Source organism: Protomyctophum bolini (genome assembly GCF_963924005.1).
Source record: "Protomyctophum bolini genome assembly, chromosome: 21".
Classification (NCBI taxonomy): Eukaryota; Metazoa; Chordata; class Actinopteri; order Myctophiformes; family Myctophidae; genus Protomyctophum; species Protomyctophum bolini.
In genome coordinates this window covers 10,452,459-10,479,210 of record NC_137882.1, presented here as the reverse complement: position 1 = coordinate 10,479,210, position 26,752 = coordinate 10,452,459, and the positions used below count along the sequence as shown (strand labels likewise).

At 44.4% G+C, this 26,752-nt stretch overlaps 1 protein-coding gene across 1 annotated transcript in view; it reads left to right on the top strand.

The window, feature by feature from the left end:
- Positions 1-26,752, top strand: part of slco5a1 (solute carrier organic anion transporter family member 5A1) — a 60,154-nt gene that overhangs the window by 16,978 nt on the left and 16,424 nt on the right. The window contains exons 3-6 of the mRNA XM_080793663.1: positions 12,914-13,046; positions 14,005-14,213; positions 20,822-20,986; positions 26,254-26,452. Coding sequence (XP_080649789.1) covers positions 12,914-13,046; positions 14,005-14,213; positions 20,822-20,986; positions 26,254-26,452 — 706 coding nt within the window. The remainder of the gene's footprint in view (positions 1-12,913; positions 13,047-14,004; positions 14,214-20,821; positions 20,987-26,253; positions 26,453-26,752) is intronic.

The window sequence follows — 26,752 nt, the reverse complement described above, 5'->3', positions numbered from 1 at the left end:
AAGGGAGAGTGGTACAGAGGGATTAGCACAATTCTCTTTGGCTGTGCCTTTTTAATGGCATTCCATTGCTAAGCCAGTTAAGGAGCGTTGTGTCGCTTTGATCAGCTTGTCATGTGGAAAGATCGGAAGAGAGACAGATGGATCCAGAAGAAAATTAGAGAGAGAAAGTAGTAACATATGTAAGGGCTCAACTGATGCCAGAGTCCTAAACCACAGGTTACCCATTCATGTTTTGACTGATATTTTGTGAAGAAGTGCTGAATCTATAAAAAAAAATCACACCCGTGTGAACTGAGTGGTGCAACTTCCCAGCCTGCTTCCTCCTCACGGAGGATGCAGTCCAGGAATAGTCTATTCCTGTGAGTCACTACAAACAGAATACCTCAGAACGAAAATACATCGCCTGGATCCAAGGTCATCGGGGTTTCGGGTCTCTCAAACATCATACCCCTCACTCGGGTGACCCAGCCGGGGTGATCAAGTCCCGACTTACGTCCCAGTAGCTAGCTACCCTCAATCAGACCCACTAGGGAAAGACGGGGCCGCACAATCCGTTGGAACCACTCCGGAACTACATGTCTTATTGTGAGTTAGTAAATCTGCTATTTTTAATACCATTTGAACATTTTCTCCTTGAATGACATCATGTCGAACTAATGCTCCGTCGGAAGTGTGTGTGTGTGTGTGTGTGTGTGTGTGTGTGTGTGTGTGTGTGTGTGTGTGTGTGTGTGTGTGTGTGTGTGTGTTCCCTGTGTTTGCATAATCAGTGGATCCTATTTAGACATCAGCAGTAGTGCTTTTGAGCCATTTGCATGGCTTCAGAAGCCCTAACCTAGCATTGGAATCAGCAGAAAAAAACGTTATGGGACCCCTTTGACCCCACTGACGCACACACAGGCATTACTGCGCAAGATTTGGCCGGCTCGAGTCTCCATGGGATTGCTTTCGTCCAATAACTCTTATTTGTATGCGAAACACCACAATGGATTTAGCTCGTAAAAGGTTGCCGCAAAAACAAAACAGCTTTGCTAGGCAATTCTTTCTTTTCGAAGTATACCTGTACTGTATGACTGCCTAAGAATTGCAGGGGAAGGCCTTGGCGCACTCCCTTTAAATTGTCTTGTTGCTGTCACACTTGTGTGTTTCAGTGAATGCAGTGTTCTGTGAGAGCAGACTTGTTTCTCCCCAAACCGAATAAAACTTGTTCGCGGCTGGCAGTAGACAATGTCAGACTACTGTACCGGGGGCCTCTGTTCCAGCCATCTGTGGAACTGCTAAATATAGAGAAACTCCCTCCATTCTCCCTTCTGTGGGTTTTTCTAAATATTTGATTTGGTGAAGTCAGCTTGGGGACCCCCTGCATGGAATGGAATGCTGAAACATTCATCACAACACAGTTTTTTTTTTTCTCCCTTGGGCTTGGCCGGAATTAAATGGGCGATAGGGATTTGGGTTTTTCGTTATGCATTGGGCATAGTTGAAATGAACAACTTTACAACAAAAAATATATATATGCCATTTTAACTTCATGACAATTTGTAGAATCTAAAATGACATATCAGGATAAATGGCATAGTGTTCTTGGCATGATGTTCTTCGCTTTGAGTTGGAATGTAATGGTCTTTTTTTTCTATTCCCCCCCCCCCCCTTCCCCGTCTTCTTCAAAGATTTCTTCAACAGTATTTACGATCGTTCTTGTGGAGCATGTACAATCTTATTCCTATATTTATTTCTTATGTTCTCTGAATTGGATCTGGGTCTCTTTGCCTGTTTGAAGGCACCATCAATCATCCACTTGATCACCATCACATGACTGGTATCTGGGGTATAGAAGGAGTGGCTGGCCGGGTCACGGGGTGGTGGATAGCTGAGCAGGAGGAGGAGGACTGGGGGGTTGTGGAGGTGTGTGGGTGAGTGAGAGAGAGAGAGAGAGGGGTGAATGGTAGATTTCACATGCGGATCAGTTCTCTGGGTGCCTTGTGGTGGACTTTGCTTAAGGGGCTTTAGAAGGTAAACGGGGTGGAAAGGCCGATGGAGCCAGACTGTTGACTTCCAAAGACACAAAGCGCTTTGTTGTTGCCGGTGCTTCTAAGGAGACGATTAAGACTTGTTCAGGCAGGTTTTAAAGACGGTACTTGTCCTGCACAGTAAAATCCTCAATGTTCGATTAACCGTATGAACCCTATTCTGGGGAAAACATTCGGCAAAGACATTATTTGGTTTTAAAGGGGGGGGGGGGGGGGGGAAAGGAGCAGACCCAAGTATAGAGCCCTGGGGGACCCCTGTCACTTTGGTATATACAGTAGGCTCAGTTTTAGTGGGTGGTTAACTCTAGAAGTTTACAAATGGAACTGTAAAAGTTTGCCGTATATTTAGTGTTAGGATTTTCGGGGTGCGCACGCTTTTCCGACACACCGAAGATCCGAAGCGGGGGGACATGCGATGCGAAAAAGCGATGGTCCGACATGCGCTGCTCCCGTGCTTGCGGTTAGGGTTAGGTTAGGATTGAGGTTTCGGATCAATAGTATGTCGGAACTAAAGCCTGCACCCAGGATTTTCACCACTATGCCTTTCTGCATAGTTCATATTCAGTGGAGACATTGCTCTCACATGGGCAGGCCTGTTTTTCCTGTCTCACATCTGTCTGTCTGTGACATGGATCAGAGGTGCTGGTGAGTGGTGAGATCCACAAACAATCGCACGCAAGCACGTACGCGCACGCACGCACACGCACACACGCACACAAATCATTAGTGCTGCATTTTTGGGATTCCAGAGCCAAACCAGGTGATGCTGAATGAGCTTTATGGGGTCTACAAAACAGGTTTTTTTTTGTGGATTACTTTGCGCATAGTATGTGTACATTTGTACGTCTGTGAATTAGTATGTGTGCAATCTGCATACGTGCTCCACTGCCTGTTAAGGGGGGTCAATGAGCAGCCCATTCCAGATGCAAGACCCTGATCCATTCCACACCATCAATCCCACCGATCACACCAATCCTCTGCCGCCCCACACAATGATAATAATTGCTGTGGGTAATGTAAATTCTGGCCATTTGGTTCAGGGTTTCTGTGAGCTCAGCTTGATCTTGTCCCAGACTTCAAAACCTGGAGGGAAGCATTCACCAGTTATGTTTTGGTAATTCCTTCCTCCTGTTATTTGATTCTATACTTTGACTGAAGTACTGCTGTACGTTGTCGACCACTGTGTACACTACAATGCACCTCCCACCTAGTATGATGACCTCTTACAGACCCCAGTCTCTTAATATTACCTTACGCTGTTATCCACCATGTGCATTATGTGGGGGAAAAAAACATGTCCCCATATCCAATGACTCCCAAGCCACCCTCACACTTATTTTTGACGATGGCACGCTTCGACTCTGTTCCTGAAGCGAACATGTATGTCGAGCACTGAGCAGCAAGACCAAACACGAAAGACACTCTGATCTGCTGCACGCGCTGCAGGTCCTTGTCTTGACAAGTCGTCATAAGATGACACGAAGCCTCACCCATGTACCCGGTTTTGTCGGTTTCTTTGTCATAATGATGTTTGTGCCTTTTCTGTGTGTGTGTGTGTGTGTGTGTGTGTGTGTGTGTGTGGGCGTAAAAAGCATAATATGCTGTGTAATGCCAGTCGACATTCCCCGTGTGTGCCCTCTGGGTAAAAAACTGTAAGCTTAGGACTTGTAAGAAGACACTGCTGTATCAGCACGTTGCCATGACAATGCCGTCATTCCCCCCTATTTCATTGTCTTTTGCCTCCTCTTGTCCCGGGGGGGAAGGTCACATGGTCGAATTGATTCCCGGTGTACAGGGGGATGTATAGAGCTCGCTCTCTCTCTTTCTTTCTCTTTGTGAAACCGGCAGCCGCATAGATCATCTATCATACAGCCGTCACCTGCAGCAGGCGTTTCCAAATGGCTCTAGGTGTTGGACAGTACAGTACAGCATTGGTTCTCAAAGTGGGAACCCCTGGGACCCCCAGGGATTGCAGAGGGGTTGTACGAGGGTGGGGGGGTTGAATTGTACCAGGGGGGTCCCCAGCTAAATTAGTTTATATATAGCGTCACGATCACTTTCACCCATTTCGACCCGAGGATGTTTTCTGAGTGAAAACCCTGTTTCTATATGTTTTCAAAAAATGTCATGTCAAGGACCCCCAAAATGATTGGATGCCAACCCCCATCCATAAATGTGTTGTTCCAGGGACCTCCCAGAAGCAAAGACTTGAGTTAAAATAATAAAAACGTTTGCTCTGAAAGAATATATATTCAAAGATTTGCGCCACACAATAGATAAAGTATATAACATAATGCTTAAAACACCAAAAGGGGTTCCTGTCCAGAATGGGTCGACCACTTTATCCATTCATACGTTGGTTATTAAAAAATAGGAGATTTACTAGCTCACTCACAGCATGTCACTGAGTGCGAGCTTGCCTTTTTTTCCCTTTTTTTTTTCTCTTCTGGGGGTCCCGGGCAGAAAACCTTTTCAGAAGGGGGGGGGTCTGCGTTTGAGAACCACTGCAGTACAATACAGTGCTGTACAGACCGGTCGAGCAGCAGGGGCTGAAAAATGCAGCACTGTATGAATGTAGGTTTTCAATGCTGCATTGCAACGGTTGCGGCTGGCTGAGGCTGACAGGTCTAATTACATTGGAGCAGGCCGTTTTTTTTTTTCATACCCTCAAAACCAGATACAGTAGCTCATTCTGTCGTGTCGACGCTGCTCTTGTAGGAATCGGAACAATCGTGCCCAGTCAGAGTGAAGGGCCATAATGAACGTGCTGTGTGCATGTTTTGCGCGTGATGCTGCGTGAATCTGTTCGACACGGCGAATTACAAGAAAAGACGACAAAGAAGATGAGTCGAGGAGAGCTCTGTGAGCTTCCATGTCTGACATGTTACCTTCTGAATACACAATGCAAGGTCAATGACTCGGTGTCTTAATGCACAGTAAAAAATCCAGCATGTTAATTTAAACCTTCCAGAATTTCCTGCGCGCTTGGCATACATTCCATTCCCTGGACTGACTTGGCCTTATTGGCCAAGTTTAGTAGAGCATTACATAATTCATTGAAGGTGAGTTTCCCAGGGAGAGTGTGGAGAAGGGATAAAATGAGACAATGACAGGCGAGAGAGAAATGACCAAAGAACCTCATTTTCTTGAACGTTCATATTATTTAGGGCTTGTGCTGTCATTATAGACAACAAAAATACAATAAAAATAAAGTTTTAATTGATTAAAAAAAATCTTCAAAAATGGCAGATATACACACTCGCACAACGCATTACGATGCTATATGTTGTGAGTTGTAGATTAGCTATTTTTACTATTTCTGAAATATGGTGGTTAATGAGGCTTGCTAAACACAGATGCTGTGTATATGTATGCATGCACATACACACACACACCACGTTTCATCTAGGGCAGTGGTTCTCAAAGTTTTCATGTCAAGAACCCCCAAATCGGACCCCCATTTCAAAATATATGCCAAGGACCCCCATAACAGAAGATTTTTACGGCTCTAGCAGTGATTCTCAACCCGTTTAATTACGGACCCCCATTTAATGACATTGGGATCTATGGGACCCCAATTTATATTGTAATGTTCCAAACTATCTTTTAGCTGGGGACCCCCTGGAACTCCATCAAGGACCCCTGGGGGTCCGCGGACCCCACTTTGGGAACCACTGATCTAGGGTTCAGTAGCAGATGCAATAGATGTAATAGTGGCCTTAGACTGCTAATACTATAATGTTGTGAGTTGTAGACCCCTAATCCTGTGGTGGGCTGACAAGGCGTGAAAGTCCCTTCCTTTGCTTTTGCATGCATAATTAAACCGATCAATTAATCTGTTGTAATTATTTCGGGCCACTGGAGGTTTGCTTCATTAGGTTCAAGGTGATCCCAAGGCTCTTGGCTTGTTCTCACCTCTCAATCGCGCTCTCAGTTTCAGCTCAGCTGGAGTGGCTGGTTGCTTGGGAGGGGGTTGAGCAAGGCAACCCTTCTTCCCAAGGTCATTATGTTGCAAACTACATTCACACTCAAGGTCACTTTGGAAGAAGGCGTTGTTTGTCCTTGGCTTATATGTATCGAGCTGTTGATCAGTGATATTGTGTCTTGTGCTGAAGGCGTTCTTTTAACGTATAAAAAAATGTGAGATCAAATCAATATGAAATGGCAGGTGATGTGAGAATCAGATAGGCTATAGGCTATAACTATTATGCATAATTGCACACATTTATTGCTATTTCCTTTGTGATTCAAATACGAGTACCTTGACGTGTGTGTGTGTGTGTGTGTGTGTGTGTGTATGTACTCTATGTACAGTACAGAGCACTGAACAAACCTGTTCAGTGCTCGCAAAAGCACCGTTTACACACATCCCTTCTTCTCAGCAACTCTTTCTTTCCATTGGGCTGGCCTCGTGGCCTGAATCAGTGCTTTTGTGACAGAGAGACAACAGAAGGAGCAGGCTGGAGGAGCCGGGCTCGGGGGGGAGATGGTCCTGGAAGGTCACATAATGAGCAGGCTGGAGGAGCCGGGCTCGGGGAGGAGATGGTCCTGGAAGGTCACATAATGAGCAGGCTGGAGGAGCCGGGCTCGGGGAGGAGATGGTCCTAAAAGGTCACATAATGAGCAGGCTGGAGGAGCCGGGCTCGGGGAGGAGATGGTCCTGGAAGGTCACATAATGAGCAGGCTGGAGGAGCCGGGCTCGGGGAGGAGATGGTCCTGGAAGGTCGCATAATGAGCATGATGTTGCTGAGCCAGCCGTATCCCTCCTCCATTACACAGCAGAACACTCTGCTGCTTCCTCCACTGCCATTCTCTTCCTCTTAATATCACATCTGCCTGCATTTATTTCCCCCTATACTTTATTTTAGTCGATGTATCATTTTTCTCATCCCGCTGCCCATCCCCCTTCTACTTTGTTTTAATCTCCCCTTCCGTCGCCACGTTGCCATCTCCGTCTCAGTAAATCTGCTCTTCCTCTGTGCCCTTGTATCACCAAGGCGTGCCGCCTGACACCCTGAGTGTCCATCCATCATTGACATCGCCATTGACATCGCTAAACGGGGGTCAACGACACACAGTAAATTTTATCCAACATTGTCTGATCTTTCTCCATTCGCCACTGGACACCCATGACCTAGTGACCCCCCCCCCCCCCTTATTGTACATATTTGTGTGCACAAGTGCACATAACATTGACTTTGAGGACACTGATGTGAGTAAAAGAATATTCAAGGGTGCTTTATCCAGGTGGATGCAGTTTTATGTATCCTGGGCGTGGTACAGGAGCTCTTGCAAATAAATGTGCTCTCCGCCTCAAACCGCATTAATCTCTCGCTGCCGATATTCATTTCTGTTTGTAATATGTTAACTTGCATCTTACACGCTCCCTGACTTCACCCTCGATTATTTTCCTGTCATGCGTGTCGTAGTGCTACAGAAAAGAGTCAGCACAATGCTAGCACAACATATTGAGAGTCGGGCCGATTGTCACTAAAATCCTCAGTGTAAATGTAACTCTTGTTAATACTATTGGGGGTCTGTCTATACTGAACAGAGTTAAATAAACGCTCAGGATTTCACTGCCTATTTGGATGCTGACTCTGTATAATAGAAGAGTGGGGGGGGGGGGGGGAGCCAATAACTGCAATGGAAGGCTCCTAATCCATTACCTACTCACGTGTGCGTGTGGCTTTATGAAAGCTATAATGTATCGTCCTTCACGTGCCGCCGGTGAAGGTCTATTGCGTAATTGAGTAAAGTGAGCCTGTGGTGCGCCATGCAGTCCTCATTGCAACGCACCCGCCGGTCTCCATTGATGTCTACCCTAGCGGCGCTATGTGTGTGTGTGTATGTGTGATGGAGAGCCGTTGCCGAGCCAGCATATTCTCAACTAGACGACAATGCCCTTCAGTGGAGGGACAACCCTCATATTCCCTTCCATCCCAGCCCCGGGCACGTAAGTCACTGTGGCGTGGTGCCAAACAGGGCGTGGGAGGGGCGCGGTTTACGACCCTCTTCACCCTCTCTGATCAGGCAGAACACTGTTAATGTGATGGATGGTATGGCATCATGACGGGTGCTTTCACAACGGCGGCGGAGCGTGAGATATGGCTGGCTGGCACCTTGCCTTCGGTGACCGAGAGAGGGACTGGGTCCAGCTCACCTGGCTGGATCCAGGGCAGGGCACGGCAAGAGTCACCGGGGCACAAGGGGACGTGATGATGGCGATTATTTTTTTATAATGTATGGGGCCAAGACTCTGACTCCAATCTTCTGCGTCGGTTGACTCCATTCATTCCTTGACTACTAACTTAACCTAAGTGCTCACCACCAGCACCACATAATGTGTGAATATAACCCGTGCACATACCCCTAAACCTCAGCTCTGACTCACTTTCCACAGTTTCCATTATCATAGATCGAAGAACACATGCACACATAAAAACACTTTCACATTCTTGGTCTTTTTGGATGGCAAGCTTGCTCCCTGTAGGATGAACTACATGTGACCTCATAGTGTCCTTTCCTTTTTAACTTAATTAATCCACAAAACGTAATTTGTATTGTTGACCTATTTCTAAAATATCAGTGCAACTTTCGTTACTTTTTTACCCCTCTATCACACGGAACTATGTCAAAGTTGAACAAAAGTTGCGCTAATATTTTAGAAATGGGTCAACAATACAAATGAATTGTGAATTAATTTACTTTTACTGCGTGGCCCCAGTGCCCCCCACAAAATGACCGGAACTACTTGATAATGACCAAAACCAGAGCAGAACTCCCACCTTGTTCAATCTGTCCCTTTCTCTCAACACCACACACAGCACAGCAGGCTTGTTTTTTTTGTTTGTTTTTTGTTTTGGGAATATTATTTTATTCGTTTCTATATTGCACTTATTTTAATTCTTTGACTTTTTTTGTCTAATTTTATCACGTTCGGAAAAGAAAGTTTTTCATTCATTTCTTTTCATTCATTCACACGCATAACCTTTCCAGTGAGATAATCACAGCCTGACTGGTTGCGAGTATCTCATAATCCCACTAACATTAACGAGCAGCTTTTATTGGTCACATTTCCTCACCCAGAGAAATGAATTTGCAGGAACATGATCCGCCAGCTCGCATTTCAGAGATATAGCCTTTTAATCAAGATCCAGATCATAAAATTAGTCCTCACTGTCCTTGCCATGTCTGATTGATTGTCTCATGTCTATTCATTGTTTCTGGGTGGTAACATCCTGTAATGTCAGTAGGCTTCCAGGCAGTTTAACGATTACACATACTATGAGTTGACTTTTTAAACTGCAATATAGACCAGAGGATGGTGCAGAGGAAGGCATTTACCCAGGGAGAGTGGGAGACCATCAGTTTTTGTCGCATTTACGCTAGGGTCTCTGTACATTCTTTTGTCATAAAAAGAACACAGAACATGTGTGTGCAGGTCTTCCTGAAGGTATGTTTGTGCAGTATGCACAGCACTTTCCATTCCTCCAGGCGTCCACCACACACAAACACACATAAAGAAGTCATTGGGATTGTATTTTTGACATAAAAATACAAATTGATTTCTTAAATAGTTTTTGGCATCTCTTATTAATTACTCTAGATCTCATTGTGACCATGGATATGCTCTAGGAAAAAAAGTGTATTGTACACCAAATAAAGAAAATGGCAATCTATAAGCTTGTGAGCTTGTAGATCAGTTATTTTTGCTATTTTGGCAAACTAGAGATTTTTTCTCCACTGGCCCACCGGTCCTCCGTTAATCGAGTTTTAATATTGGAGAAAAATCAAATAATTTGAGGAATATTTGTGCCAAATAGTGATGCCAGAGTTAATCAAGGGGAGTGGACACAACACTTCTGGACAACATGAATATCTATCACAGGGTGTATTGCATGTACACAGAATGTGTGCGTTTGCATCTGCGTGATGCCCCTAACCCTGAATTATCTGTTTGAACACGTGCACAGTTTTGTGTGTCTGTGTGCATGATCCATACGTGTTGGTGCGCCTGCCAGAGGCTGATAAGAGGATTTTGTCAAAGGGCCCTTTTGTGTTTAAAGAATGATTTCCTCTCTTCCTCATCCTCCCCTGTGGTCCCGCTGAAGGAGGCTTTGGTGTAATTAGTCTGAGATAAGGATTTGGGCGGAAGGCCGTGGCTGGAACCTCCCTCCTCGATCACACACACAGGCGTGTTCCTAATCTATCGACCGACTTGGAGAGGAAAGGGGTCTTTCCTTAATTGGTTTTAATTAGCTTTTTTCTAAACTCCTTTTTCGCACCAATTTATTCGCTATATATAGTCTACATGCCAGAATGTGAACCCAGACATTTTGAGTACCCCAAGGTTATGTTAGAAATGTTGAGTATGGGTCCCCAACATTTAGAAATTGCTGGATAATAACGTCCATATTTTCATAAGGCAACATTTTAGAAATTTCATTATGCTTTAAGTAGCATGTGACGGGTCAAACTAGGGGTTTTTCATGATTCTGAATCCATTGCAAGCATTAGTTTTAATAATCATGATAAAATGGCACGATATTTTTCTAGTTCTACTCATTTGTGTCTCATAGGAGGACTGTGGGCAGTTTAGAAACCGTCTTCCAGTGACATCATTAGGCAGATAATTTTTTTAAACAAGATGTTTTTACAAAAATGTTTCGATTTTCATTATCGTGAGAACGATGGCTTCCATTTTTGCATTGCAACTTTTCAGGAGTAGAAAGCCTGCAGTTTGTATTAGCTTGTATTCTCCATCGATGATGTCACTGGAAGACGGTTTCTGAACTGCCCACAACCCTATGAGACACAGACCGAGTAGAAAATAATTGCGCCATTTTTGATGGTTGAAAGGTGGTGAAGTGGTCCTTTCAGAAGCATGAAAAACCCCTAGTTTGACCCATCCCATGCTACTTAAAGCAAAAGACCGGTGCACACCTCAGAAGGCTAGTGACAGGTGCGTAGGGCAATAAAGCGTATAAGGGTATCTTTGAAAAACAAAAGGTCCCGCATACTGTCAGACACTTGCCAAAATGTTGCTCTTTATTAGGTCGACGTTTCGGTCGATTAGACCTTCATCAGGACAGACGATCCATTGTCTGTCCACTTCAAGTCCCCAATTAGCAAAGCCAATTCCCAATTCCCCAGCCTCTCTACGAGTACTCCATCTCTGCTAACCCCCACAATCGATTATTGGGAGGGTGAAGAAAGCCTCGGGTCTCCTCCGATACCCGGGCCGTCAAGCCACCATCTTCTTTCCACCTGACAGTGACAGGTCTCACTGGGGCATACATACTCAACATTTCTAACAAAACTTTAGGGTACTCAAAATCTCCGGATTCACAATGGGGCTCCATGGGCTGGCAAGTAGACTCCATGCAATGTATTTTTAGTTATTCTATTTAGTGACTCATAGGAATAGACTGTGACAACCGGGTATAGTCTGGTGACCCCCGGAGAGATGGGTGACAGCCGGAATTTAGACGACACCCGGGTGAGCAGTATGGCTTAGCGCCCCAGCCTGTGTCCTCCGTGAGGAGGAGGAAGCCTAAGAAACCTCGGTGAGGCCTTTAGGAGGACCATTATAATCCACCACTCCTGAATGAAGTGCCTGGTGAGAGCAGGAGTGGACTTGGTGAGACATAGGAGGGCCCCGTACAGGACCCGGTCAACCCACAGAGCCTAGTCCTTCCACGCGCCTGAATCTGGTTCTCCCAGTCCCGGCAGAGTAGTTTCGGAGCAACTGATTGTGTGACCTTGCTCATTCCCTGATGGACTGATCGAGGGTAGCTACTGGGACGTAAGTCGGGATTTGATCAACCCCAACTGTGTCGCCTGAGTGAGGGGTATGATGTTGGTAGACCCGAAAGAGATCAAGGATTGGTCTGGGCACACTAACACTGCTACATCACAAAGAGACACGCATGCAAACAGACGGACACATTTTGGCTAGTTTCTGGGAAAAAATGTCATTTGAGAGAGTTGCAATTATGAGAGGAATGTTGTGCCGAAGGGGGAGGGAGAGGGGGGGGTCTAATGGAAATGAACTTTTCTTGTAGGTGAGAATTCTGCCATTCTCACAGATGTGTAAATGCACACACACACACACACACACACACACACACACACACCATGTTCCAGGTGTAATTAAAGAATGTTTGCCCCCTGACTTTGACTGGTAAATGTGTTGGAGATGCCCGCGGGAGGTTTTCTAACTTTAATTTGTTTTTCCCCTCCCGTGGCAAAGTGACGGTGCATATTTGCCTCAACATCCGTGAAGGTTTGTGTGCGCCCCCCCCCTCCACCCCTGTTAATGCTTAGCTCCAACTTGGACGTAAAGTAAGTTGTTATTGCCGTGCTGTGGGCATGCCCTCGGACAGATGTCAAACCCCTGCAGTGCTAGGGGTCAGTTCTTTTTAGACACCTCATAAGCCCGTAACCCTCTCACCCCAGGGCTGGCCAGGGGCCCCCGCTGGCCTGAGTGCACTTGTTATGAATGTAGAGGCACACACTTCAGGGCTAATGAACCGTTCCCTTCCGCTGGTCCCTGGAGAAATACGTAGAGTGTGTGTGCGCAAAATGAAGAACAGATTTCCGCTTTTTCCAGAGACCTGTTAAAGGTCAGGTCATTTGGATTGCAATTAACAAACCTTTTCCTTTATTTCATCAATGTAGCAAAATGTGTGTGTGTGTGTGTGTGTGTGTGTGTGGCTGCATGTACTGTACGTACAGGAAATGCTACAGACATACAGTATATAGTTATGTGTAATTAGTCCAACGTTGAGCGCAAATGTCTCACAGTGAAAATAGCCCATCTGGTTACGAAATCCAGACGTATCATTCATAGTTGTGACTGGTTATTCCCGTCTCTCTTCCAGCTGTCATGTATGTCATGGGAGCACTGGGACCAGCAGCTGGTTACCTCCTGGGAGGAGTTCTCATCGGATTCTACGTCGACCCCAAAACCGTAGTCAACATAGACCAGAGCGACCCTCGCTTTGTTGGCAACTGGTAAGTGTGTGTGTGTGCGTGAATAAATATCTGAGGGGCTAGCACCCATCAAATACTTTGTTTGTCCCCGCCTGCAGTGAAATATTGGTGTGGTGAAGTCCACCTGACTGTGCTTAAGTTACAATGTCCAACATACTGTATAGTAAAAAACAAAGTATAATAAAATATATGGTAAAAGTAAGTACATTACTATGGTGATAAGAAATTACAGAAATTGGACTGTTGATTGTTTAATACTAAATTAAATCGATTAAATTGTTATTGTTGATTGATCTCATTGGTACCTCCAAGGGACAGGATGAACACATACCATGTCAGCGGATTCACCTGGTTTGATGAAGAGATAAACATAATAACAAATATTTCACATCGAATTATTAATATAGTTCATGCCTCATTCATACAGATTGATGCTTTTATTTGTGGTGAAATTTCGACCACGCTTGAATTGTGTAAATAAAGAAAAAACGTGACTATCAAAGTGTATCGAGCGTCGGCCTGTGCATGATTCTCTGGCCGCTGTGCCACATTTGTCCCTGTACTGTGTTGACCTTAACCCATTTTGGACGGGAAACAAGCTCGTAGCGCGCCTCCGAGTGGCGCACTACGAGCTTGTAGGTCTGCTATTTTTTTTTAAATCGTGAAAATATTTATTTCAGAAAACTGGAGGATTTAGAAGTTTTCTTTAAAATTTTGAGGTCAGGCCTAAATGGGTTAAGGGTCGATTCATACTCCTATTTTACCGCTGTTTCGGCGCTGTAGTGCCAAAATGATTTCAGCTCGTCAGAAATTTTCAGTAGCACCGAAGAGCCGACTTTAGGACGGTACCCGCCCCCCCGAACCTCAAATGACGTCACATTGTAGGCTCTACAGAGCCGAACCGACTTTTATTCGGCTCTAAAATAGGAGTATGAATCGGCCCTATGGCTGAACCGCTGTGGTTCTGTTCCTCTCATAGGTGGAGTGGCTTCCTCCTGTGTTCCATCGCCATGCTCCTCGTCATCTTCCCCATGTTCGCCTTCCCCAAGAAGCTGCCCCCGCGCCACAAGAAGAGGAAGAGGAAAAAGATCAGCTCATCGAGCGACGTATCGAGCGACGACGAGATGATGAAGGAGAAGTCCAAGAAGAACGTCACCTCTTCCATGGGCTTTGGAAAGGACATCAAAGGTGAGGACGACCATAATGATATGTAAAAACCTGCACATTTGGACTGTGGTTGTAGGTCAAGGTTGTACTCGAAGTCTTGCGAGGAAAAAAAACTCATACTTAATTCCCATGGCCTAAATCTTTCCCATGTTAAATGTGAGCTCAATGGAAATGCGGATCTACAATATTTCAAATTTCTCGCCATGTGAGTGTGAGTCACTAGACTCGATGCGTTCATTCACTAATCTCTCTCCTACTGCTGGAATCCTATACGTTGTAAATGCCGTTCATGCGGGAACCATGTGGTATTGACGTGTAAATGGGCCATAATTCAATCAATGTTCCAGGATTAGTCCTCTTATCTTTTTAGTGGACGGTCTATCGAGACCTCATGTAAGGCCTCTTATTGATTTGTGATGGAGGACGTTGCAGTCCGAGCAGTTGCTTAACGATGCAAGTGCTTTATTCGAAATGGCCGACTAGGACATCGAGTTAAACAATACTTGTATTATGTGACGATAAACGTGGTGCAGGTAATTGGTAGCAAGTTAGCAACCAATATAATAATCATAGTTTTATTTGTATTCGTTTTATCTTTGTCTAGTTGTCTACGCCATAAAGTCTTGTACAACTATGGAATGCTTTAAGCTACCGTAGATCATTGATCATGTGCTGCTCTAGATAAGTCATACTGTACTGACTGTACATGTCCTTATTTTCCTTGGGAGAGAGAGTTCCCTGGCTCTGTGTTGCAGTGGTTTCCCCATCTCTCTCCTGCTTTTATAAAGTATTTTATTTCTCAGTCAGTCAGTTCCCTTCTCCTTAAATGAGCTGTCAGGGGGATGCAGTCACGTTTCCACTCGCACAGTAGCTGCTGACAACCACACACAGTGCACACTCACACACACACACACACACACACACACACACACACACACACACACACACACACACACACGCATACATGTCTTTATTGCACATAATCGTTGGTAACATGAATGCAAACACATTGCATGGGCACAAACTCGTGAACACAGTCAACACACACACACAGGCTCGGGCCCATTATTCATCCACCACTCCCATTGCAAACCAGATGCTTTCAGCAGAGCCGACACAGTGTGACTGTGCATAGAGTAGGATTATGTATGTGTCTGCCATGAGATTTAATGCAAATTTGGTTTGGGCCATTGTTGTACTGTATATAATTTATTGTGAAAGTGAAAGCGATTAAGCAAAAGAGATGATCAGGTGGAATTGGAATTGGAACTGCTATACAATTTGAACTGATTACGTTCTTTCCACTGATTGGATGAAAATGAGAACACCTTGAATATGAATATGTGACCTTGGATCACGACCTGGCTACAACCACAATAGAGCGCCGCAGTCCCGCACCCTTTCAGAAAAGCGAGTGGCCCAGGAAGTGGAAGCCCCATGCATTCTCCCATCGGCACTTTTAATATCATTTATTTAAAGACGGTTACGCCGCGGACAAAGCCAATTCGGATCGTGACGAATCATGACAATGAACACAATATTTTGGGACGATCAAATCATTAGAAAGAAGAAAAGAAAGTCAGGAGACAACACTATTTGTTTTGTTTTTCGTCTTATAAATTATTTGATCGGCCCAAAATATTGTGTTCATTGTCATGATTCGTCACGATCCGAATTGGCTTTGTCCGCGGCGTAACCGTCTTTAAATAAATTATATTAGAAGTGCCGATGGGAGAATGCATGGGGCTTCCACTTCCTGGGCCACTCGCTTTTCTGAAAGGGGGCGGGACTGCGGCGCTCTATAGTCAATTTTTTCTTGATAGATGGGTTTTTTCTCTATAGCACCAGAAACATTCGACAGCCACACAGGAGGAAAGTAGTAAATGATTCTCTTATGATAGTTGCAGGCAGTTTTTCCGTTTAGATATCACCACAGTGCTAAGACACCTTGCTGGTGGGCTCCTTTAGATATCACCACAGTGCTAAGACACCTTGCTGGTGGGCTCCTTTAGATATCACCACAGTGCTAAGACACCTTGCTGGTGGGCTCCTTTAGATATCACCACAGTGCTAAGACACCTTGCTGGTGGGCTCCTTTAGATATCACCACAGTGCTAAGACACCTTGCTGGTGGGCTCCTTTCTAATGATATCACCACAGTGCTAAGACACCTTGCTGGTGGGCTCCTTTCTTAGATATCACCACAGTGCTAAGACACCTTGCTGGTGGGCTCCTTTCTAATGATATCACCACAGTGCTAAGACACCTTGCTGGTGGGCTCCTTTCTAATGATATCACCACAGTGCTAAGACACCTTGCTGGTGGGCTCCTTTCTAATTATTTGTTATCTCCACCAGACCGAAAGTCATGGCAGCGACTATGCACTAGAGTGATATATTATGCATAATATTAATTGTGATTTGAATTTATTAACATTTTGAAAATCAAGCTACTTAGATACAGTGTATTAACATCCAGTGATATTGTAACTATTGCAGCTATTGACTTATGGTGTACTGTATACAATACATCATAATTTGGAAGCTGCTTCAATCCTTGGTTTCCTATGAAAAAGCTTGGTAGTATTGATTTGAAATGTTTTGATCGACTCCTCAAACAATGTCTGCAGAATGGCCAACGCGGCGCAAGGTGAACAACTATTGATTGACATTTTTGACTCATCAGAATAATTTGTACATTAGGCAATTCCAACAAAGTTGGGAGACCAGTGGTCCGTCGTAGTGTGAGAGCTGCTGCTTTGTACCTCTTTTCCATGTTTTCTGCCGCGAACCACTCCGTCCTGTGACGTACAGTACCGTAGTTGTGTGAACAGATTTCCTAAATTTCCGGGCCTGTTGAGAACTCTTAGTTTTCGCCAACTGCCGGGCGTGGCTGCACTAATTAACAACTTTGGGGCAGGCCCGTCTAGAGTTTAAATGGACATGTGTCAGTCAAAAGGGAGACATCGAAGAGGAAGAATGGATGGGGAAGGATCAACATACAGTATGGAATGTCAGAACAGGTCAACTCCATATTATGGAGATCTAAGGGTTTGAGGTCAGATGTAGAGTTGCTAGCCAATATTGATGACATCAGGGATCTCCAATTCTCCATACATCGGGGATCTCCATCCCTGATGATGTCACGTGATGTCACGATGCATGACCATATATGGTCATGCCTGGCGTGACCAAGTTAACCAACCAACACACTGACGGGAAATGCACGATTCCATAGTTACAGTAACTAACAATAATGACTTCAGGGCTATGGTTACACAAGTTGACAGCGATGCTAAAAGGTGACGATAATAATAATAATAAACTTTATTTGTATAGCACCTTTCATACATAAATGTAGCGCAAAGTGCTTCACAGGGCAAAAATAGAATACAATAAAACATAAGTAGTTAAAATGATAAAACAATGGCAAAGAACAAAATTGAATATAAGAACATAAAATAAATAAAAATAAATAAAAATAAATAAAAACAAATAAAAACAAATAAAATAATAATAAAAACACCACATGCAGCAAATCAGTCAGGGCAGGGTGGGAACGTGCAAATTAAAACTCAATTAAAAGCAATGTTGTAGAAGTGGGTCTTGAGCTGAGCTTTAAAAATGTCTACAGAGGCTGCCTGACGAAGGTACAGTGGGAGTTTGTTCCATGCCGACGGCCCATAGAAGCAAAAAGCTGCTTCCCCGTATTTTTTAGTTGCCATTTTTTTTGGCAGCGCGAGCAGGCCAGCAGTGGAAGACCTTAGGGGGCGGTTTGGGACATATTTAGGCAGGCAGTCATTTAGGTAGGAAGGTGCGAGGCCATTGAGAGCTTTATAGACAAGTAAAAGAATTTTAAAATCAATAAAAAACAACCGGAAGCCAGTGCAGTGATGCCAAAACTGGAGTAATATGTTCTCTCATCTTAGTTCTAGTTAAAACTCTGGCTGCTGCATTTTGGACGAGTTGTAATCTGTCAGTTGTTTTCTTAGGCAGTCCTGAATAAAGTGGCTGTACTCGGCTATTATAAATGATAAATGGTGCATTTATATAGCGCCTTCATCCAAGGTGCTTTACATAGATTGTGCATTACATTCACCCATTCACACACATTCATACACCGATGACAGAGCATGACCATGCAAGGCACCAACATGCACATCGGGAGCAATTGGGGGACACTTCGACACTAACTCTGGGGGAGCCTGGGTTCGGACTGGCAACCTTGCGGCTCCCATCCGGCCACTCTACCCCTGAGCCACCGCCGACATTATGTGTTATGTATTGCTGTCTTTCCTCTGCTGTCTGACAGTAGTAAATATTCAGACATGCATTTTGTGTTAACTCCCAGAGTGCTTTCCCACCGCACTCCAATAATTGAAAACCTACGTCGTTAAGCCCTCCTACGAGATTGATTTGGCTGCGCTGAGCTCGGTTACACAACGACCACACCAGACTGCCAACTGGGCACTGTTTAAAGCATTCCATGCCAAACGGTGCCAAACTGTGTGCAAATAGAAATGCAATTGGAACACGTTAACTGTTCTCAGAACCGTTCTTTGGTGCAGTGGAAAAGGGCTTGATCAACAGGACCTCACCATCTGTCCCACTCCATACTAGATTACTGTATGGTCCAGCCCCACCATGACTGAAATAATTCATAATAATTCACCATGCTATTCCTACCTCTGATCCCAGCTAACACTGACAGATGCTAGCACTTTCTCCGCCCAGAACAAGATTAGCTGAATTAGCACTGAGGAGCCATCCCCAGAACAAACCTCTATGCCACCCAGCGAGGGAACAGTTATCCGCATAACCAACACTTAAATAAATAACTACCAGCCTAATTCTGGCCATTTTGTTATTAGTTCCTTCTTTTTCTGTGAGACATCTGAGTGATGAGGACATGAGTCTGAAGAAAAAAAAACCTTAGATGGTCTTTAGAAGTCATGTATAATTGAATCGGGCTGGGCGTTAAAGAGGTGCAGATCGCAGTTCTTGGCAGCTTGAGACGTGAACCGGTTGTTTCTGTAGCCGTGGAAGTCCTTGAAGCTGCTGGAACCATCATCCAGCTCATAGCACTGTCCTGGCATGATGGCCGGCTCCTTGGACACACTGGAAGGAGGATTACATTTACTGATCGTCAACATTACAAGAAAATGAAACGTATTACAAAAATAAATAAAAAGTCATGTATAATTGACTAAATACACACACACACACACACACACACACACACACACACGCACACGCACGCGCACGCACGCGCGCGCGCACACACAAACACGTGCACGTATGCATACAGATGTGCACACACAAAGGGGAACACGAAGCCACACAATATACTTTACAGTGAGCAATGTTAATATCATCATCATGCCATGGTGATTATATTTTTCAAATATGTTAATGGTATAGATGCAGTGTGATGTCATCCATGAAAAAGTACATTCTCCTTTAGGTTGCCGTTCACTCATACTCCATCTCTTAGATCATGAAGGTCAGACTTATTACTGGAGAGTGATAAAACACACAAACCATTCTAGCTTGATTTAAATTCTCTCTCTCTCTCACACACACACACACACACACACGCACACGCACACACACGCCTTTGTACAGATTATGCTTAAACACACCTGAATAGTTATACTGGTGTACTAAAGTGCAAGCAGTCTTGTGTGACCGTCACGCACAAACAACTTTAAACTCTGCCAGCTAGCACCTTATTAGGACCCATTCAAGCTCAGCTCTCAAATTCTCCATGTTGTCTAATTTGCAGGGCTGTGACTTTGGATCCAAACTCATTACCAGCACTGTTCAAGTGTGCCTAAAATTGTGATTACGACCAACAGATTAATTCAATCGAATTTGAATTGTTTAATACTTTTTTCTCGCAATAACTGATTAATTTGACTAGGTTTGCAAGAAAGCCAGCTTATTTAGAAAGTTGATATTTATGACTGCACTTGTGCTCTTCATACAGAGGATAGTGCCTAGGATGTTGAGTTGACTGTAAAGCCTGATATATATATATATACTAAGCCTTATTCATATTATGCATGACGCCAACAGATTTTCTAGCAGTTTCGGTAAGCAACATTGCAACAATGTATAAATTAGGTTCAAATCTAGTTTCGTGTCGGTCTGTTTTGTGGCTTCTAGCCCACAAATTCGATACATTTACAGGCCACCTGGGTCGCGGTGCGGCTAACGACACACTAATGATTTCACACGCACACCATGAGTTGGATTTTGTGCAAGATTGTGGTATGCAGTTGCAACACGATTTACGCATGCACTATTTTCTGTCTGCTTTTAATTATAGCATTGCTATAAAGGCCCACTACACCCATTTTCAACCTATATTCACATAATTGGCTCTCATTAACTGTAAGATGGCACCATTTCTGTATACTCACTATGTCTCAGAGGAGGGCTGTGGACAGTCCAGTGACATCATCTGCAGACACAGGTTTGGTCATTTCAAACGAGATTTTTTTTATGTGAGAACAATGGCTTCTAATGCTAACTTTACTCGAGTAAATGTACTTGGTCACTAATACTATCCACCACTGCAGCAGCCCACTAACGGCGCCCGTCCCCTCCTGCTCTGTGTGTCCCCAGACCTGCCCAAGGCCGCGGTGAGGATCCTCAGCAACATGACGTTCCTCTTCGTCAGCCTGTCCTATACGGCGGAGTGCGCCATCGTCACCGCCTTCATCACCTTCATCCCAAAGTTCATCGAGTCCCAGTTCGGCATCCCTGCCTCCAACGCCAGCATATACACAGGTAATAATGATACAGGACCACCTCCCCTGTTTGCATGCCTGCCAACACTCTTGAATTTAGCAGGAGACTCCCTGAATGCTTGCCCTTTCTTCTATGGCTGTGCTTCTGAATTGTAATTTCTCCTTTTATTTTTTGGACATCCCAACCCAGACTCTATGGTAAAAGTGAGCATGCCCAAATTCCCAATCATGGGTGTTGCACATGGAGCCAGGGCCATAATATTAATACTAGGTCAGTGAATACCAAGTCAGTCAATACCAAGTCAGTCAGTGAATAATATGTCAATAAATACTACTAAGTCATTGAATACTATGTAAATGCTAAGTCATTGAATACTATGTAAATATACTAAGTCATTGAATACTATATGAATACGATGTCGTGAATACTGAGTCAGTGAATTCTAAGTAAGTAAATACTAAGTAAATAATAAGGCCGGGGCTCCACTGCCACCAGAGACTACCGTAAATGTTTATATAATCGTCATATATAATCCCCCCCCCCCCCCCCCCCCCTACTGCTACCCCCCGGCACAGTGGGGGGAAAAAAGTAGTTTTTCTTTCATTTCACTCATTTATTTGTAACACTTTTTAAACGTGTCACAGTGTTTAGATTATAAACAGAAGCGCATGTTTAAATTCCGAGGGGGATACGTCCGATCCCGACCCTGCCTGAGTGATTACAATAAAACACCACTCGGGTATTTTCGGAGTCGGGGGCCCCGGTGAAGAGCTCTAGTGTAAAACAAACACCTCTATTTATGCATTTCACAATTTGTCCTGTTTTCATGCTGACGCCTGTTCTCTGCTCTGTGCCACAATGTGTATCATCAGTTGTGTGTTTATCCGTTTCATTTTTCACCCCAGAAGCCACTTGTGTTTGCTCCATTTGTCTCAGTCCCTCTGTGTTATTGTCAGGAATGTCCTGTAGTGTACAGAGTAATGTTGCACTCCTCTACTGCATCTGTATAACTTTCCTCATTAAGCTTGACTTGGCTCACATTTATGCGGGCCCAATGAAATGTTGATTGACAGACCGCACACTTTGATCTTCGTCTTCTGTTGATCCTGTTGAGGCCACATGCCCTTCTGTTGTCTCTGCTCCGTCGTTACAAACGTTTCTTGGTTGATTCCCATGCTGGGAGCTGACGTATTTCCTCTTCAATGCTGACTTCATGGACGCAAAAGTCAGATCTGTACATGCTGTGAGAGCTAACTGACTGTCTTTCATGTCCAAGCATGCAGTATCCAATAGTTTGAAGGCCAACACTGCGTCAGGGAGTTTTGTACTTTCACATACGAGAATAACGTTGCTCAAAATCAATGATGGTACAAACGGTACAAACCGAGGCGATTTATATAGGTCCAATTCCTCATGGGGGCTGGAGCCCCGCTGCCCCCACAGAGTCTACGTCACTGACTGGCAGCCATCGGGCGTCCGTCCGTGTCACGTCAGCGTCTGGGAAGGTTCCCTTTTTAATCAATGAAGTTGATTAAATACTGCTGACGGCGTCCAACCTCAAAAATTGTCCTGGTTCATATTTTGACGTGGCCCAGACGGTCCAGTTTAAAATATATGAAATATGATTAAATGTAATTGCATTGTATAATTAAATGTATTTACGGCTTGGTTGAATGCTTGATTCTGATTGGAATCTCGCACAATGTGAACTAAACGTTGCTCTCAAGAATGTTTTAGAAAACATTTGAAGCAAGAAATAGACGATGCAGTAATCAAAAATTGATTCTATTTGATCAACACTTCCTTGTTTTTCGAGGCGACCGTGTTGACGACCAGTGCAACACTGATGCAATACTTTCATTGCCATGAGGCAATACCTCGTTTTGTTGTTCCTTTTTTGGTCAATGCATTAATTTATTTATTAAGTAGCCATAATAAGGCCTATCGAGAAATAAAGGCCTAGCTGTCTGGGTTTGAGTTCTCGATTCACGTCATTCACAACTCAAGAGTGACTAGATGTCCCAACAATCCTAGCATATCGGTTTTATGTAACCTGTATTGATTGAAGTTATACCTAGCGATGCCTTTTCCCCATAGCAGCAATTGTAAATGCAACTGTAGTGTCATACAAATTGAAACGTAATGTACTTTTATTTAAAGCACATACAATACAATGTAGAAAGGTCTACCCTTAATAAACCCATGACTGTTGATGCGACGTTTTCCAAAAGCCCGCAGTGGAGCGGGGCGTTGAGACGCCGTCCGGACGCAACACACTCAGTGGAGCCCCGCCGTCTAGTCAGTGAACACTAAGTCAATATTCACTTACTTTTTGTTCACTTAGTATTTACCAAGTGAACGTATGGCAATTTGTTCACTCACTCCCCCACTGCTCCTGTCTCTGCCTCCGTCTCTGCTTTCCCCTCTTCTTGTTCTTCACCACGTAAGCACACGTCAGCACAGACTGCGTGCAGACAGAGAGCAGCGCTCTGACTCATCGTGACCCGCTGGCTTTCATTCAGAGAGCTACTGCAAATGCACTGGTCTGTGAAAAATGTAAAATGTCTGGACATTTTTCAACGTGGGAAACGATTTGGACAGTTATGCCAATTATGCAAAACATCTTGAATAATTGTGATCAGGCGATTATGTAATGACTGTGACAGTTGTCAATTTGGTTGTCGGTAAGCATCCGCCAACTTGCACGTGCGCACACACACACGCACACACAAGGACACATTCCTGGCAGTTCTTTGTTGTAATATGTGTTCAGTCCATCCAGTACACTGCACAAGGGACCGTTCTATTTCATCAATCAGTCGAGTGATGATAATCTGTAAGGATAATGTGCAGCTAATCTGGCATCAGGGTTATAGAAGCGAGTTGCGGATTGATTTGAAAGCTCAATTGACTTGAATGGCTGTGAAATACTTTGGTGACACACACACACACACACACACACACACACACACACACACACACACTGTGTTAGCTTGCGTTAGCTTGCCTCAATCTCATCTGCCTGTTGCCAGGATACAAGGGGGAAAGGCAAATGGGTGTTACAGTTGCCATGGCTACCCACGATGCCAGGCTGTGTGGAAGTAATTAACGGGAGGAAGAGGGCAACTCCTGTGGATGTCACATCAGTGGTTCTATGGGACAACTGTTACGCCCTCCCTGACCAAGAAGGAACCAAGGCAGAGACAACTCATTTTTGAAGAGGGCAGTTAGTGTTCGTGCGTGCGTGTGTGCGTGCGTGCAGTCACACAAGACTGTGTGTGTGTGTGTGTGTGTGTGTGTGTATAAGTTTAGACTTTATCTTGCAAGAGATGTCACCACACCATGCTCATTAGCGGTTGCTACAGAAATAGATCACACACACGCGCATCTCTCAGCTGAGAGTTCCCATGTATCTCTTGCTTTGTCTTTCTCTTCCAGGGCAATGCCTACTCTTCTCTTCCTTACTCTTGTTGCACCTTCACACCTCTGTTCTCCACAGTTATCTTTTGCATCATCTCGGTTCCAAAATGCTATAAAATAACTTGCCTGCAAATAAGAAGTCAAATGTTTATTTAACAAAATTAGTAAATTTAAGACATGTAATGATAGAGTAACATCCTCTCCTTTATTCAACTGTTGAATTTATTATTACATTTTTATCCCACGATTTTGTAACCCATTTTTCACCCCTGTGTCAATTATCTAATGTGATCCTGGGCTCTACACACCCTCCGCCAACCTAGTCCCCATATATGAGGGACATGGGGAGAGCAACGGACTTGAACTCATGTTGAGCCATTTGTGCATAATATAGTGAGCTATGTTTTCCTTTTTTTCTACCCTTATTTACCCAGGGCAATAGCCTAGTGTTGTAGGCTACTTCTCTTACTACTACTGACAATAAACAAATAAAAGCCTGCCTGAGAGTAACACACACACACACACACACACACACACACACACTTGCCCAGTCTAACCTCAAAGAGAGGGGGCGAGAAAACAAGAACATTTACAAAAGATACTTTGGCAGCCCTTGTGCATGCACATTTCTGTTAGTAGCAAAACACAGCATGAAAGCCGTCTTTGTTTAATTTCAATGGTCCCACATTAGCCCGTCGGCAAAACCGTTCACACCTATCGTCGGCCGGAGAAGCGCTGCCCCCCCCCCCCGCGCACGATGATAAATTGCCCGTCACTCATTTAATCCACGCTATGCACCTGCTCCTCTCTCTCGTTCTCTCTCTCTCTCGCCCTAGATTTCCCCCCATAAACTTGAATTCTGAAAAGTAACAGTTTTGGACATAATGAGGTTTCCATTATGGATTTTCACTTTTCATGGCAGAATCTCTTTTCCTGGTTGATGGAGCTCCTGAACTCTTTGGAAGCGTCAGCGTGTCGTACGAAATCATGTGAAATGGCGTACGACCGCATATCGCAGCCATCAAGCGTTCAGCAACGCGGCGAAGCTGTCTGTACGAATCACCATGATATGACTGTGCATATAGGCTGTGTGTGTGCATGCATGTCTGTTTTAATCCTGGGCTAAAGCATGAGCATGTACCACACAAACACATGTACTGCACTTATAGGATAATCACAAACTACAAGCTGTGTGATAACTGGCCCCCGCTGAGAGTGCTCCAGGAGATGAAGTGAATGCAGTGTGAGTGAGTGTGAGTGAGTGTGAGTGCGTGCAGGACAAGTGAATGGACACTTATTACAGTGTACCCTGCGACATATCTCAGGGACATCTCCATCCTGGCTGCCTGGATCTCTTCTGTGTCGTGTTATCCAGCCGTGAGAGCCAGTGACTGGGATGTACAGGGACAGGCGCGCGCTCGCGCGTAAACTGACCATGTCCACACTGTCCATCCAGCCAACCGCTCAATGTCGCGAATTAAGCTAACTCTAGCACGGCTCGCTGCTAGCCCACGGCCTAGCCTACTGAGCTGTACTGTCATGCTATTCATATGACACAACATGGCCTTGCGAAGTGGTTTATTTATAATTTAATTGTCTTTGTTTAACTGAGTTAGTCATATTGAGATTGATTTATGATCTGCTATTTTCATAAAATTGTATTATTTCTAAAATTGTGTGAAAATATTCGGCTTATACAGTAGTATGAATTAAATATTGACAAAGACTAAAACGAAGGTAATTTACATGGTTCTAGTTAGTTTTAGTAAAGGCACAATACAGTTTAAGTTATTTAGCCTTGTTTGTATTTTCTATGTCAGTTAACTAATTAAAACCTTCATTTGGTTAGATTGAGTTAACTACAGTAACCCTTTCCCCTCCTCCAGGTGTGATCATCGTGCCCAGTGCCGGCGTGGGCATCGTGCTGGGCGGTTACATCATCAAGAAGCTGAAGCTGGGCGCCAGGGAGTCTGCCAAGCTGGCCATGATCTGCAGCGGCGTGTCGCTGCTCTGCTTCTCCACGCTCTTCATCGTGGGCTGTGAGAGCATCAACCTGGGAGGCATCAACATACCCTACACCACCGGGTGAGGACACTTTCTGACCTGAGATCAGATTCTAAAAATGTCTTCTACATCCTGACCGTTTTCATTCTGACCTGAGATCAGATTATAAAAATGTCTTGTATGTCAGTCGCTCTTCGATTTTTCAAAAATAGCAGATCTACAAGCTCGTAGCGCGCCACCGAGTGGCGCGCTACGAGCTTGTAGATCTGCTATTTTTCAATAGCTAAAACATAACATAACATTGGTGTACATTGGGAAAAGGAGGGGTCAACGTATAGTCTTCTGCCCGGGGACCTCGGTCAATAAGTGGTTTTAATGGAC